The following is a 13,679-nucleotide window of genomic DNA, read 5'->3' as shown; positions in this document are numbered from 1 at the left end:
GTGATCGTGGCCAGGGAAACAACACCGCGCCCAATTTCAATCTTTAACGTTTGAGTTTTTCTTACGAAATGGCAAATGATATGGCTATTGCTCGAAATCAGGAACACTGCGGCATGCCGGTAATATCGGAAGGCGATCACATTGCTTACATGGGATTTTGTGACCAGGTCACCCATATAAAATGTGCCAAACTGAACGATCATTTTGGTAAGTATATCCAAGAACGAAGCAATGTGTTTTGAACGTGCAAGCAGTGCGCGCATTTGATGAATCTAGCGCGTTTTAAGACAGTCATGTCTTCAATTGGCAGTGCCCTTTCCACTATCACGGAGAGTCATGGCGAGAAGATGACGGAAATAAAATTTCGGACAACGGGAAGAAGATGGAATTGCTCTCTAGGAAAGTTACAGCATCCACACCCCTAAGCTCGAGAACTGCTGAAGGTCAGCCCGCACAGAAACGACGTCGGGAAGAAAATGTAAAGGAATCCAAACCTCTTGTCGGTGGTACTAAGGCTTCAATAGCAAATGATGTTTGCGGCCATCACACAGTCGATCCAAACTACATCGCTGCATATCCTCTAGAATGCGCTTCACCAGGACGCACGAACCGATGCTCAATGGAAGCCCCTAACCCGTCCAACTTAGTCGAGCCTCGCCGCCAGCATTAACTCAGCCGTCCTGGTTCTTTTGTTAAGACTGTTGAAAGGGGCTTCCACCGCGCTCCTTCTGGCAAGTATTGTAGTGTTAGCTTCACATCACTTCTGCTCTCAGCAACGATTCCTTGCATTCGAATAATATCGAAACGCAGAATCATCCCGGCCCTGTGTTTGAGGATATGGAAGGGGTTCTTCTTCTTCTTTCTGGCGTTACGTCCCAACTGGAACAAAGCCTGCTTCTCAGATTAGTGTGCTTATGAGCACTTCCACAGTTATTAACTGAGAAGATTGACCATTTTTGCATACGTATATCGTGTGGAAGATACTCTATGCCCTGGGAATCGAGAAAATTTCCTTTACGAAAAGATCCTCGACCAGTGGGATTCGAACCCACGACCCTCAGCATGGTCATGCTGAATAGCTGCCTGTTTACCGCTACGACTATCTGGGCCCCTATGGAAGGGGTAGTCCAGTCTATAACCTCAGGCTACTCCAATGACGAAAATTATGCCCAAAATTCTACATCACAACCGTGGCGCATCGTGGAAAGCATTTTGGAAGCCCCTTCTGCCTCAGTCGTGCCTACTCCAGCCCTCGTTCATCACAGTCACCTCGGTCCTGATGGCAATTGTAGTCCGGGGGTCTTCCAAACTGCTTTGGCAGGCAAGTACATTCACGATTTGGCCCATATATCGCCTGATTCCGTTTCAAATTTCAGCAGCATGGCCGGATCCACCAACATGTCACCTCTTACATCCCAGGTTAACAGCCAACAAGACATCATCGTACACTATCAGAACACTGGTGGTATTAACAGCGATGTGGACGAGTTTTGCGTTGCTGTTTCGGATAACGTTTACAACATCATTGTAATCACGGAGACGTGGTTGGACTCCCGCACTCTATCTCGTCAGGTATTTGGTAATGATTATGAGGTATTTCGTTGCGATCGCGATATCAATAACAGCCGCAAAGCAAAAGGCGGAGGCTAGTTAGTTGCGGTAAGATCTACATTCCAAGCTAGAGAGCTTGAGAATGAAGCTTGGAGGACCTTAGAGCAGGTATGGACGTCGATATAGCTAGGTGATCGTACGTTATTTTTGTGCGTTTCCGCCTGATCGTGTACGCGATCCAGCCCTTGTCGAAACTCATTGTCAGTCAGTTTTTCTGTTATGGAAATGGTGACTTCAATCTACCTGACATATCATGGAAAACGTCACATAGCGGCTTTCTCTTTCCGGATGTGGATCACTCGGTTTTACATGCCAACGCCTCGTTTCTCCTGTATAATTACAGTTCAGCTAATCTCTCTCAAATCAACCATGTCATCAATCAAAATCATCGCAGTTTAGTCCTCTGCTTTGTCAGTGCTCAGGTCACAGCCCCGTTTTATGTGAAGCTCCTCTAGTAAAAACAGCTCTTCATCATCCTCCATGACTTTAATATATCACCCGCCGCAGTGTCATACGATTTTCGCAAAGCTGACCACCGTAACATCGCCAACTTGCTCTTAAAGTTTCAATTGGGATAACATTACTTGTTCCGCTGTGTTATTGACGAATTGAATTAAATTCATTTTTAGTGGAGGGATTTTCTGCCGTAGGCAGGGTCATCCCCATTATTTACGATTTGGTATATTCGATTATGATTTTGTTACATGTTTAAAAATGTTTCCAAATATTAAGCTCGTATATACTTCAATTTGAAATGATGATTATTCCCTGTGTAATGATACTGCCCTGATGTTATGAAACTACTTACATCCATTTCTTCGAGAATATCTTGAAGTTCTGGTGGATCCGCAGCCGATAACGAAGCTCCCAAATCGCACAGATAAACCGGATTATCAACGACCCGTTGATTTTGGTTTAACATTTGCTGCAAGCTTTCTCTGCAATACACAAAGTAAACTATTTAGTCATACGTAAATCTAACTTCGCAAACATCCTACCGATAAAGCGGATTCATTGTAATGATGTCCCGAATGGTCTTGATGACTTCCTGCGTCAGGGCTTTCACTTCTTCGGTGTGTTTGAACGATTCGTGCTTAACGTTTTCCACTTCCACCATCAGCACCGGCTGTTGTTCTCCGTCCTTGAGCAGTCTTCGCTTCGGAGGTTCCTCGACCGGTTCTCCATCCACGGTGCTGTCGTTGTTTGCGTTCCGAATCACTTTCTTGTTACGATTTTTGTGCTTCCGTCGTCGCTTCTCGGCATCACTTTCGTCCACTGAGACATTGATTTGCGTTTTAAAGAACGGATATTTTATTGTCATTTCTGGGAGATTGCTCGATTAGAATGCTCGGATTACTTCAACGAATGAGGAACAGGTTGTATACTTACGCTTTCCCTCTTGGGTGGCGTCCAGATCTTCGTACAGTTGGCCAACGATTTTGATACGCCGATGAGCGGTCACAACGAGCCGCAGTTTGTCACCCAGATCTTGCATTTCCTGAATCTGTGCGAACGTTCCAACGTTGTAAATTTCCGTCAAGTTGTCCACCACTTCGTTTGGGTTCTCGTCGTCTTTCTTGAGGAAAATGCCAGCGTAGGGCTGATTCAACTTGACCTTCCGTCTAATCAAATCTATCAGCATGGGGTTGGTGACCTAAAATAGTTTAAAAAGGATATTGTTAAGGAAGCGACTAAGAATATAAGAAAGGAACCAAAAAGAAAGCAAAGAGGATTAAAAACGAAACCAATAATTGGGACAAATATTGAAAATAAAAGATATGAAAAAAAAGAAAACAACTTGAGAATTTTTAGAAGTAATTTTTAAAAGAATTTTAAAGAGAATCCGAACAAACTTTCCTTTGGGCGCGTTTATAAGATTTTTTTAAGGGATTCCTTGTAACATTATGTCAAGTATTACTCTAGCATTTATTAAATGATTTGTCCAGGAACCCTAATGATCGATCTCAGCGTCTTACTTTCAATAGTCATTATTATAGTGAATATTTAAGAGTAAAGTTATCGTAGGCTAATATTACAGACAGTCTCCTACAAGATTCACTTTTCGGTGGCAAATGCAATGCTTCACAACGCCTACTTTCTGCTTGTAAATTTTGCGAAAATGTAGCTGGAATTAGATTATTTATACCGTTATTACAAAAGAGGTATTTCTTATTATGGCAATGTAAAAATCATATCAACATAAGATTGTCCCCACTTATTTCTACTTAGTGAATCTACTAGTCATTTTCCTCAGAGTTATATTCCCTACATCGTACATGATAACGATGTGTCTAGCTAGCTAATAGTAAGAGTGGCTACGGATCATTCTAATTAGCAAAAGGCAAACTGATCGTCACCAATAGTATTAATGTCCACTTCGAATAGATTCATTATTTGAAATAGGCATCAATTCTATCAAGGACCTAGAATGTCCGTTGGATCACATCCGAGATATTATTGCGTCTATGCCATGAATTATGACGCGGCTTTAAGCAAAAAATGCCAAAATGTGATACCACCACTACAGGTTACGCCTTTACTATTTCGTGATTTAATTATTCTGGTCCCTCCCAAACAGCCCTCATCGGTGAACCATAAGTTACCAAACTAGTGACGTACGGAATCAGTGTCCAAGTGTCCAATAGTTCAAGCTAGCCTTGAACCTAATTGTATTTAAAGACACATCTTAGATCATTTTTAAAGTTCACTTAAAATATCAGTGTCTATGGGTGGTATACCAATAGTCTCAACAGGAACAATCCATTGGTTTCGCCAAAAATCCGCCGCAGATTTAGCAAAACTGCGTCATGAATATCCTACGTTGTTCTAAGGATAGACTTCTCTCTGGAGTTACGTTTCAACTGAAATAGAGCCTACTTTTAAGCTTAATGCTTATATAAAAAAGCACTTCCTCAATTACTAGGGTAGAAGTGCTGGTTATGGTCAGCCTAAGAACCTAAACTTAAACTTTTGTTAAGCCTAACAAAAAACCTATTTTCGCATTGAAAATCACGTTGGTCAATATGGGCCATCACAATCAATTTAAGCCCATTTAATCATCGGTTCCTAAATTGGTCAATCACATTATTTTTTTAGAGTGACTAAATTAGGAATACCCTGGCCAAATCAATTTTAAATTAAAAACTCTGAAAATTGAACTGATGTAGCTTTTCTACTAAACACAAAATGATTTATTCTGATTTACGTTGTAAAACTGTATTTAATCCACTCTGGCTTCTTCTTCTTCTTGGCATTAACGTCCTCACTGGGACAGAGCCTGCTTCTCAGTTTATTGTTCTTATGAGCACTTCCACAGTTATTAACTGAGAGCTTTCTTTGCCAAAGTTGCCATTTTCGCATTCGTATATCGTGTGGCAGGTACGATGATACTCTATACCCAGGGAAGTCAAGGAAATTTCCATTACGAAAAGATCCTGGACCGACCGGGAATCGAACCCAGACACCTTCAGCATGGGTTTGCTTTGTAGCCGCGAACTCTAACCACTCGGCTAAGGAAGGTCCACTCTGGCTACAACTAGTGATTTGGCCAAAATTGGTGCTTCCACCCTAAATGAGAGCCAATTGACCGTTCTTGCATGCATGTCGTTTGGGAAGTACAAACATACTTTATATTCTGAAAGTCGAGAATTTCCACCAGGTAATTTAAATAAATTAGTAAATTCATATTTTCGTTGCTACGCATTCTTTGCCTAATAACACACTCGTTCATTCAAAATCAGTTTTTCAATTCCCGGATTAAAAAAACTTGATATTTTAGTTTTTTTTAGTCCAAATCGGAAGACTTGAGATTACAATTAAATTATTTTTGATTAATACTGTGAGCTGAATATGATTTGAACTTCAAAAGAGTTTTGGAACTTATAAATTATATGAACTTATTTGTTGAAATATCTAAAAGCGCGTCCACCCCATTGAAGTCATTGGAATTTCAAAGAGATTTTGTAATTATATGAAAAAAAATTTCTCTGTGTAATTTATACTGATTTTCCTAAAAACTGCAAAGTTTAATAACAAACCTTTTAAGACTGCCTCCGAAATTATGCGTTAGCCATAGAGCATGACTGATTCCTGGACAAATTCTTGATCTGGTGAAACTTATGTTGGATCTTTTTAACAGAAACGGTATCTTCGAAAAGATTTTATTTTTCTCCTTTAAAGCTGGCTAAATTTTTGACATAAATCTAAAATTGCATCTTACAAGCAATCTATCAAAAAATTGGCTGAGAATTGCGGAAAAAACTTAACAAAAATCTAACTAAGATACGGACCTCGCTTTTTATTTACTTTAAAAGATTTTTTCATGAATTCATGAGCAATTTTACATGAAATTTGCTGGGAATGATTGGAAAAATACACTGTAAATCTGCAGAAATCTATGCAAAATCTCGTCAGTGATTTCTTAAGAACTAATAGGTTTTCCATACAAGGCTTCATCAAAAATTAGTATCATCTCAGTAATCCGCCAATCGTACTTCTGAATTAATCTGTCCAAGATTTCAGTGGATCTCCCAAGAAATTTGTCAAATATTCATTTGGCTCAGGTTTTCGTAAATGACAATATCATCAACCATAACAACTTCCTACAACTTATTTTGATGGTTTGTAGGTTTAATGCTTGAAGATGTTCGTTCAAAATTATTTCGCCGGTGACCATCTCAAACCTCCGGTTTTCCCGTCTTTTTTCCCGGTCCAGTGGCCACCCTGGAATTATTGAAAACAATCATATCACTTAGTGGGCCCAGATAGCCGTAGCGGTAAACGCGCAGCTATTCAGCAAGACCAAGCTGAGGGTCGTGGGTTCGAATCCCATAGGTCGAGGATCTTTTCGGGTTGGAAATTTTCTCGACTTCCCAGGGCATAGAGTATAATCGTACCTGCCACACGATATACACATGCAAAAAAAAATGGTCATTGGCATAGTAATCTCTCAGTTAATAACTGTGGAAGTGCTCATAAGAACACTAAGCTGAGAAGCAGGCTGTGTCCCAGTGGGGACGTAACGCCAGAAAGAAGAAGAAGATCACTTAGTGACGACTCGTAATCTCACGTTTTATCTGTTTTTCGACTTGTTTTGTATGGGGGTGACCCATTTCGCGTAATGACGTTTCGCATAAGGACGTTTGGCATAATGTACGTTTCGCATAAAGTAGTTTCATAAAAGAACAGGTAGCATTTTAAAGATGGCATATAATTATCTTTATGCTCTGGACGAGTTTCTAACAAACTCTTTGATTTTTTGTTTGTTATTAAGACCCGCCTCTGGCTTATCTCCGGGAGGAATTTTGATGAGGATCTTTCAAATAATAGGTTAAAGATTCCTTCTATAAGCACATATTACTGCAGAAAGTTCACTAGTAATTTATTCAGCAAATCTGTCAGATATCGGCCCTGGTATTCGCCAAAATTTATTAAAATATTACGACTACAAAATTCAGTCCAAATGTTTTACCAGCATATTCTCCATAACCATTCCCAGATTTTTTTTGAAATATTTTCCGTTGCAAATCTACGAAATGTTCAGGAATCCCTATATTTTTTTGACTCTTAAATTTCCAAATCACACTCATTTGTCGTTATAATAATAAATATCTATTTCTTACTGTTTGTGTTTGAAAAAATAACCCAGCCTTAAATTTCAATACCGTTAGATCACGGAAATAGTGACTTTAGTGACAATTTTTTTTTTAAATAGTGGCTTTAGTAACTTTTTGTTGGAAATAGTGACTTTTTAGTGACCAGGTCGAAAAAAGTGACAAGTCACTAAAAAGTGACTTGCTATCAGTACGACCTAATATCAAACCCGTCCAGCATTGCGAGAGTGTGTTCTCACGATATCTGCGAATTCATATATTATCACTAGCAACGAGAAGTTGGCTTCCTCCTTTTCTACTTTTTTGTGTCGTCGTTCTGAGTGTCCTTCGCTTCTACATGTTGATTTTATATACCAAACTTCTCTCCTCTTGCGTTCAGCTAGCGTGGTCGTGTGGCTATGGTACGCGCGCTCTGAGAATATTTTTGTCCATGGACATGGATTCTAATCCCGTCGGTAACAACAATTTCGATGTTATCTTATTGTTGGCGCGATGGGAAATCTGGTTACCCTAGATGAGCGAAATGATGTTTTGAAAGGAGCGAATGAAAAGATTGTATTGAAGAAAGATAGAGTCGAGTCAATGTTGCTAAATTTATATTCCGAAAAATATATCAAAGTAGAAAGGTTTGAAACCAGATTAGAAGGCGTAAAGGAGCACTGATAATTGTAAGTGTGAAATACTGTTACATTATTGAAAATCATTAATAAAGATATTCTCAGTTCAAGCTGATCATCAAATTATATGCGTTTAGATCTGCTTTGAAGAACGGTGCATTCATTGTGGTTGAACCATCTCAACAAACTTGAAAATTATCATTTTTCAACCGCCAAACCGAGTAAACATGAAGAATAGCACCTTTAAGAAATCAGCGGTGCCGAAATCAAAAACAGGTTGTAATCAACGAGCCCCTGACATAGATGCCTCAGAAAGTAGTTCTGTACCTACTCCGGATCATCATTCGGCAGCAATGATAAAGCTTCAGTTGGATTATTTACAACAAGAGCATTCAATCAAGCTAAAGGCAATATCCGAACGTGAAGCTGTGGAATTGTCTCTCGTACGAAAGCGGTACTACCTACTGAAATCGCAGCTGACTATCGGTTCTGATGATGCAGATAAAGTTGAAGATGATTGTCCCGATACCGATAGTGTGAGTAGTGTGGACGATAGAAACGTACCAAACGCGTTTGAATACAATTCATCAATTTGTGATTCAATCACTCGAAAGTCAAATACCGCAGGTTATGTCAGCAGATTTGCCTGTGTTTACACGAGAGCCTCAAGATTGGCCAGTATTTTACAGTCAGTACAAGCATACTACAGCAGCTTGTGGGTTTAGTAATTCAGAAAACCTGGTGCGACTGCAAAGGTGTATAAAAGGTCAGGCTTTAGAGTACGTGCGGAGTCGCTTACTGGTACCCGAGCATGTACCAAAGGTTATGGATACATTAGAAATGTTATATGGTCGACCATCTATATTGATTAATCATTTGATTAATAAAGCTCGGATGATTCCTCCACCGGAAGTAGAACGTTTGGAGACTATCATAGATTATGGGATGGCGATCCAAAATCTATTTGATCATCTGGTAGCAATGGATCAGACATTGCACTTGCGAAATCCAACCTTGTTGGGAGAATTGGAATCGAAGCTCCCAGGGGAAATGAAACTGGAATGGGCACGTTACAAAAGAGAACATGCTCCGTCGTCACTGGAAACGCTTCATGAGTTTATGAATGAGCGTGTTGAAGCAGCTTGTGAGCTTACCTTTAACGGGACAGCGAAACAAATTCCACCTTTAAGAGATCTGAGCCCTGAGCGTCAAATGGTACAACGTTCGCTTGTGATCGATCGCATTAAAAGTTGCTCAATTTGCAAGAGACAGGATCATTACATAGAAGATTGTGCCCAATTTAGATCTCATGATGTGAGCCGTCGTTGGAGGCTGGTAGGAGAACTAAACCTATGCAGATGTTGTCTAGATCGACACACTACTAGAGTCTGTCGGAATGCGGATGAGTGTGGCGTAGATAGATGTAAGCTAATCCACCATCCATTACTACATCAAGCTAGGGTATGATAGGGATCCCAGATTTACGCGCTTGGATTGATAGATAGTAAAACTTAATGGAACATGAAGTGTTACGGGGGGGAGTGTTGGCGCGATGGGAAATCTGGTTACCCTAGATGAGCGAAATGTTGTTTTGAAAGGAGCGAATGAAAAGATTGTATTGAAGAAAGATAGAGTCGAGTCAATGTTGCTAAATTTATATTCCGAAAAATATATCAAAGTAGAAAGGTTTGAAACCAGATTAGAAGGCGTAAAGGAGCACTGATAATTGTAAGTGTGAAATACTGTTACATTATTGAAAATCATTAATAAAGATATTCTCAGTTCAAGCTGATCATCAAATTATATGCGTTTAGATCTGCTTTGAAGAACGGTGCATTCATTGTGGTTGAACCATCTCAACACTTATCATTTCGTTTCCAGGTATTCCTCCAAATATTCTTTCAGAATTTGTTCGTGAAATTCCTCCAAGAATTTATACAGAGATTAATCCATCGAGATTTTCTTATGACTTCCCCTAAAATTCCCGTTTAGAAAATCTTCCAGAGTTCAATCAGTTTTTTCTGCTGAAATGCCTCCAGCTTTAAAATCGCTGGTTTCCCTACAAAATTCCTCCAAACATTCTTCCATAAATTGTATGAAAAAATCATCCAGGAATTTATACATACATATGTGTTCTTAGGACTTCCTCTAAGACTCCTGTTTAGAGCATCTTTCGGAATTCAATCAGTAATTTCTCCAGAGATGCCTCCATTGAGATTTCATAAATTTCTTACAAAATTGTTATTCAGAGATTTCACCCAGAAATTTTCTAAGAGTACTTCTAGGAATACTTAAAGAATATTTAAAGAAATTTCTCAAGGAAGTCTTCAACGAAATTGATGATGCATTTAAAACTAGCTCACAATAGACCGGATATACCCCTGCAACTACGCTGTTTCATGCGGAAAGGTGTAGAAGTGCTAAGTTTATGGTACAGAAGCTTGCTTTTTGGTTAGCAGACCCGCCTATGAACCCTGCGTAAGGAAAGGCATTCTATAATGACGGAAGAATGGAAGCGTAGGGAAACGTTTTTTTTTTTACCGTCTCTGGTTCTAGCGAATGCTATGAACGAATAGATTAAGAGTGAAAGATACAGGGCATAGGCAAAATAATTGAGACAGGCAACATTTTTCCTAATTTTAAATTTTATAAAAAATTGATGAAATCGGATCCGGAAGCAGTCGACGACAAATTTGGTATAGTTTCAGTAACATGCTTGACCAGGGATTGAATCCTGAGAAAATTGAGAGAATCTCTCGCGTATCGCTCTCTGTAACTATCATACATGCTGCACATTATGAGAGACTGTTTATCGTATACTGCTACAACTTTGATCAGATGGGGGGGATAGTAGTGCATGATAAAACCCCTCTAAATAAGCTCCAAGCCTGGGGGACACTATTGCTATTGGAAATTCGTGGATTGTTTATCGTGCCAGTAAAGAAAAACACCTATCCCCAACGGTAAACAAGAGAGAAAAATTGATTTTATCATCGCTCTCTCTTTGGGGCTCTCGCTCGCTGCTTCCATTTATCAGACTTGTTACACCTTGTGATACAATGACGATCGTGGACCGCAACAGATGGGATGTTTTTCTTTGCTTGCTTTGATCGTGCTTCATACTCAATTGAGAGCGAATACTGCAATGCCTGTGCTTGACCATGCATATTGGCGACCGGACACCGGTAATGATTCGGATTTTCCGAGGTCATGTCCAAATTGCATTTTTTCTGTCGCTAAAAAGTATTGCCCTTAAAAGGAATTCTGCAACAAAGAAGAGCTCCTGGATTATTCAAATAATATTGGTGGTTTTCTTCAATAAATTACTAAGATAATTGAGAAAAAATCAAGCGAATCATTGAATAAGATCATGCAGGATATCTTTGAAAAACATCGAGCGGAATCCCTCAAGGTATTTGTGTCGCAAGGATCGGAGGAATTGCTGGAACAATCGCTAATGTGAAACCTTGAATAAACTATTTAATTATTGATGAAGATTTTACCTGAAATTACTAGAGTAATGTTTGGAAGAATTTCAACAGGGATTCCAGGTTTAATTTATTGAGAAATTTCTGGACGAGTTCTTGAAAGATTGTCTCGAATAAGTATGAAACTCAATATCAATAGATGAATATATTGTGTCATTCCTAGGATAAATTGTGATAGGACTGTTAAAGGAATCCATATGAAAATGTCTAGAAGAATAACTAGAAAAATTGACGTAGGAATTTAATGCATGCTTTCTTGGAAAATCCCTACACGAATTTCTTAGAAAACTTTATCGAAACTTTATAAATTTTTTTGGAAGAATCTTTGGAAGGTCTCTTAGATCCTAGGGTAACAACTGAAGAAATTGGAGGTGGAAGAATTAATGGAAAACACTGGGAATATTTTCAGAGTAATCTCTGCTGCTCTCTCTCTGCTCTAGTAGCATAATACCGCTTATCTTTAAAACTATTTGAAGAATTTCTGGGAGAATTAGTGGGGAAATCTCTAGGACAATTTATGGAGGGATCCCTGAACGAGTCCCTGAAAGTATTTCACAAAAAAAAAACTCTAAGAAAACCTGAAGTTTTTCTTCGAGGAATCGGTGTAGGAAATCCAAAACAAACGTGTAATAGTCGCGTAACAAATTTTGAAAGTTACTCTGAAACCTCTAGAATTTTACGCCAGAATTCATTGCAAAAATAATGAGGAAAAAAGTGACTAGTGACCATTTTGGTTTAATTAGAGACTTTAGAGATATTCAATTAAAAATATAAACTTTTTAAAGACTTGCATTAAAATAGTGACGATTTTAAAAAATATGATGTGCTACCAGCCCTGATAAGATGATTCGCATCTTGAAGACGTTTGGGAACTTCTGATAAAATGTAAACAAGATTACTTCTCTTACCTCCAGAATTTTCATAAATCTTGGAAACACAGGATTCCGCTTGGTGGCGATCACAGGCAAATGCGGCCACACCTCCGGGATGGCCACAGTGGCTGGAAGCTGACTTGAGAATTGCACCGGCTCCGGTTCTGGAACCGTTTCATCATCGTCCGGATCTCGCTTGGCGCAATAGGAACGAGAAGCTAAAACCTGCACGGAGCACAACGCATTCCGCATGGGCACATTGCTCCAGTAGTTCCCCGCCAACATCCCTCGGGCACGGTCCACCAATGCTCGCTCACTCCGGCCACCGACAACACCGGCATTGGATCCGAATCGCAGCGCACTGAAACTGGAATGCTGCTTCACATGGCGAGCTAAAACATTCGCCGTTGGTCGACTTATTCTACACACTAGTTGGTTCATTTTGTTCTGCACTTTTCGAGGATTATTTAAAGTTCTAATTGCACGATAATTCGAACTGAAATCACACGCACTTCATTAAAGTTTTCAACTAAAAAATGTTACATCAGCTGGCATGTTTTGCGAAACGAACGAAATCGCTGGAAAAATGTGACAACTGCGAGGGTCCCGTGCAAAAACGATGGAAGTGGAGGAATGTTTACATTTTTCTAACTCACTTATTTTCAGTGTACTGCGTTCGGGAAACGGCCCAGTAATTTCGCACGCTCATTTCGGTTCACTCAAATTTGAGTGAACGTTCAAAACTCGCTTAAGGGGGGCATAATCCGTTATTGGTTTCAGAATTTTCCTTCAAAATGTACATGAAAATGTGTTCACTGTATTCTATTCTCCACCCGAAGCACAGACAACTGATGTTCATCCATTAATTTAAAGTTTTGAACCGAAAAACTGTTTCAATTGGGTTGTTGAATGATGAAAAATTCACAGTTCTTTGTAGCTTGATCAAAAAAGCACATTTTTCCAAGTGTAAAACGATTTTATTGCGCTTTATTATCTTAATTTTAATAAAGTAAATGATTAAAGAAGATTTCATTACGTCGACTCAATGACATTTCAATTTACATAATGACAGCTCGTCCCGAAGTAAAATTTGCCGAGGGGTGATTCAAACGCGATTTCCATACTAAATTTAAACGTGTTTTAAAAATAGTTCCAGGGCACGGAAAATTATGAAATTTTGGATACTGGCTCAGTTTGTAACGTAGAATCAGAATATGTAAAAAAACAGGATACCCCTAAACAAGCCAATTATGACAATGATTACGATGACAGATCTTGTTCCCTTAATCTAGGATAAAGGCTGATTTGCTACTGAAAAGGAATCGCCACGAAACTTAATTTGGTCATGCGACATCTGTGTTTCTACGGGTGAACTATCAATGTGATGCCATTTGTTTACTCAACTCACGGTTGGTTTGTTGCGCTCTACTAAAACTCTTTTTTTCGGACAAAAAAAACACTTACTAGTGGTAAAACATG

At 39.2% G+C, this 13,679-nt stretch overlaps 1 protein-coding gene across 2 annotated transcripts in view; it reads right to left on the bottom strand.

Moving 5' to 3' along the window:
• The window catches only part of LOC5568011 (lon protease homolog, mitochondrial), a 28,511-nt gene extending 15,709 nt beyond the window's left edge, over window positions 1-12,802 (bottom strand). Inside the window, exons 1-4 of one of the 2 annotated variants that reach the window (XM_021848993.1) lie at window positions 12,237-12,802; window positions 3,001-3,265; window positions 2,610-2,934; window positions 2,420-2,549 (exon numbers count right to left, since the gene is read on the bottom strand). In XM_021848993.1, coding sequence (XP_021704685.1) covers window positions 2,420-2,549; window positions 2,610-2,934; window positions 3,001-3,265; window positions 12,237-12,641 — 1,125 coding nt within the window. In that variant the 5' untranslated portion in view covers window positions 12,642-12,802. The remainder of the gene's footprint in view (window positions 1-2,419; window positions 2,550-2,609; window positions 2,935-3,000; window positions 3,266-12,236) is intronic. The other variant, XM_001657778.2, reaches the window with a different exon arrangement.
• Window positions 12,803-13,679: the final 877 nt, after the last annotated feature.

Source organism: Aedes aegypti, chromosome 3, assembly GCF_002204515.2.
Source record: "Aedes aegypti strain LVP_AGWG chromosome 3, AaegL5.0 Primary Assembly, whole genome shotgun sequence".
Lineage (NCBI taxonomy): Eukaryota > Metazoa > Arthropoda > Insecta > Diptera > Culicidae > Aedes > Aedes aegypti.
The sequence above is the reverse complement of the archived record's forward strand: the minus strand, read 5'-3'. Positions and strand labels throughout refer to the sequence as shown.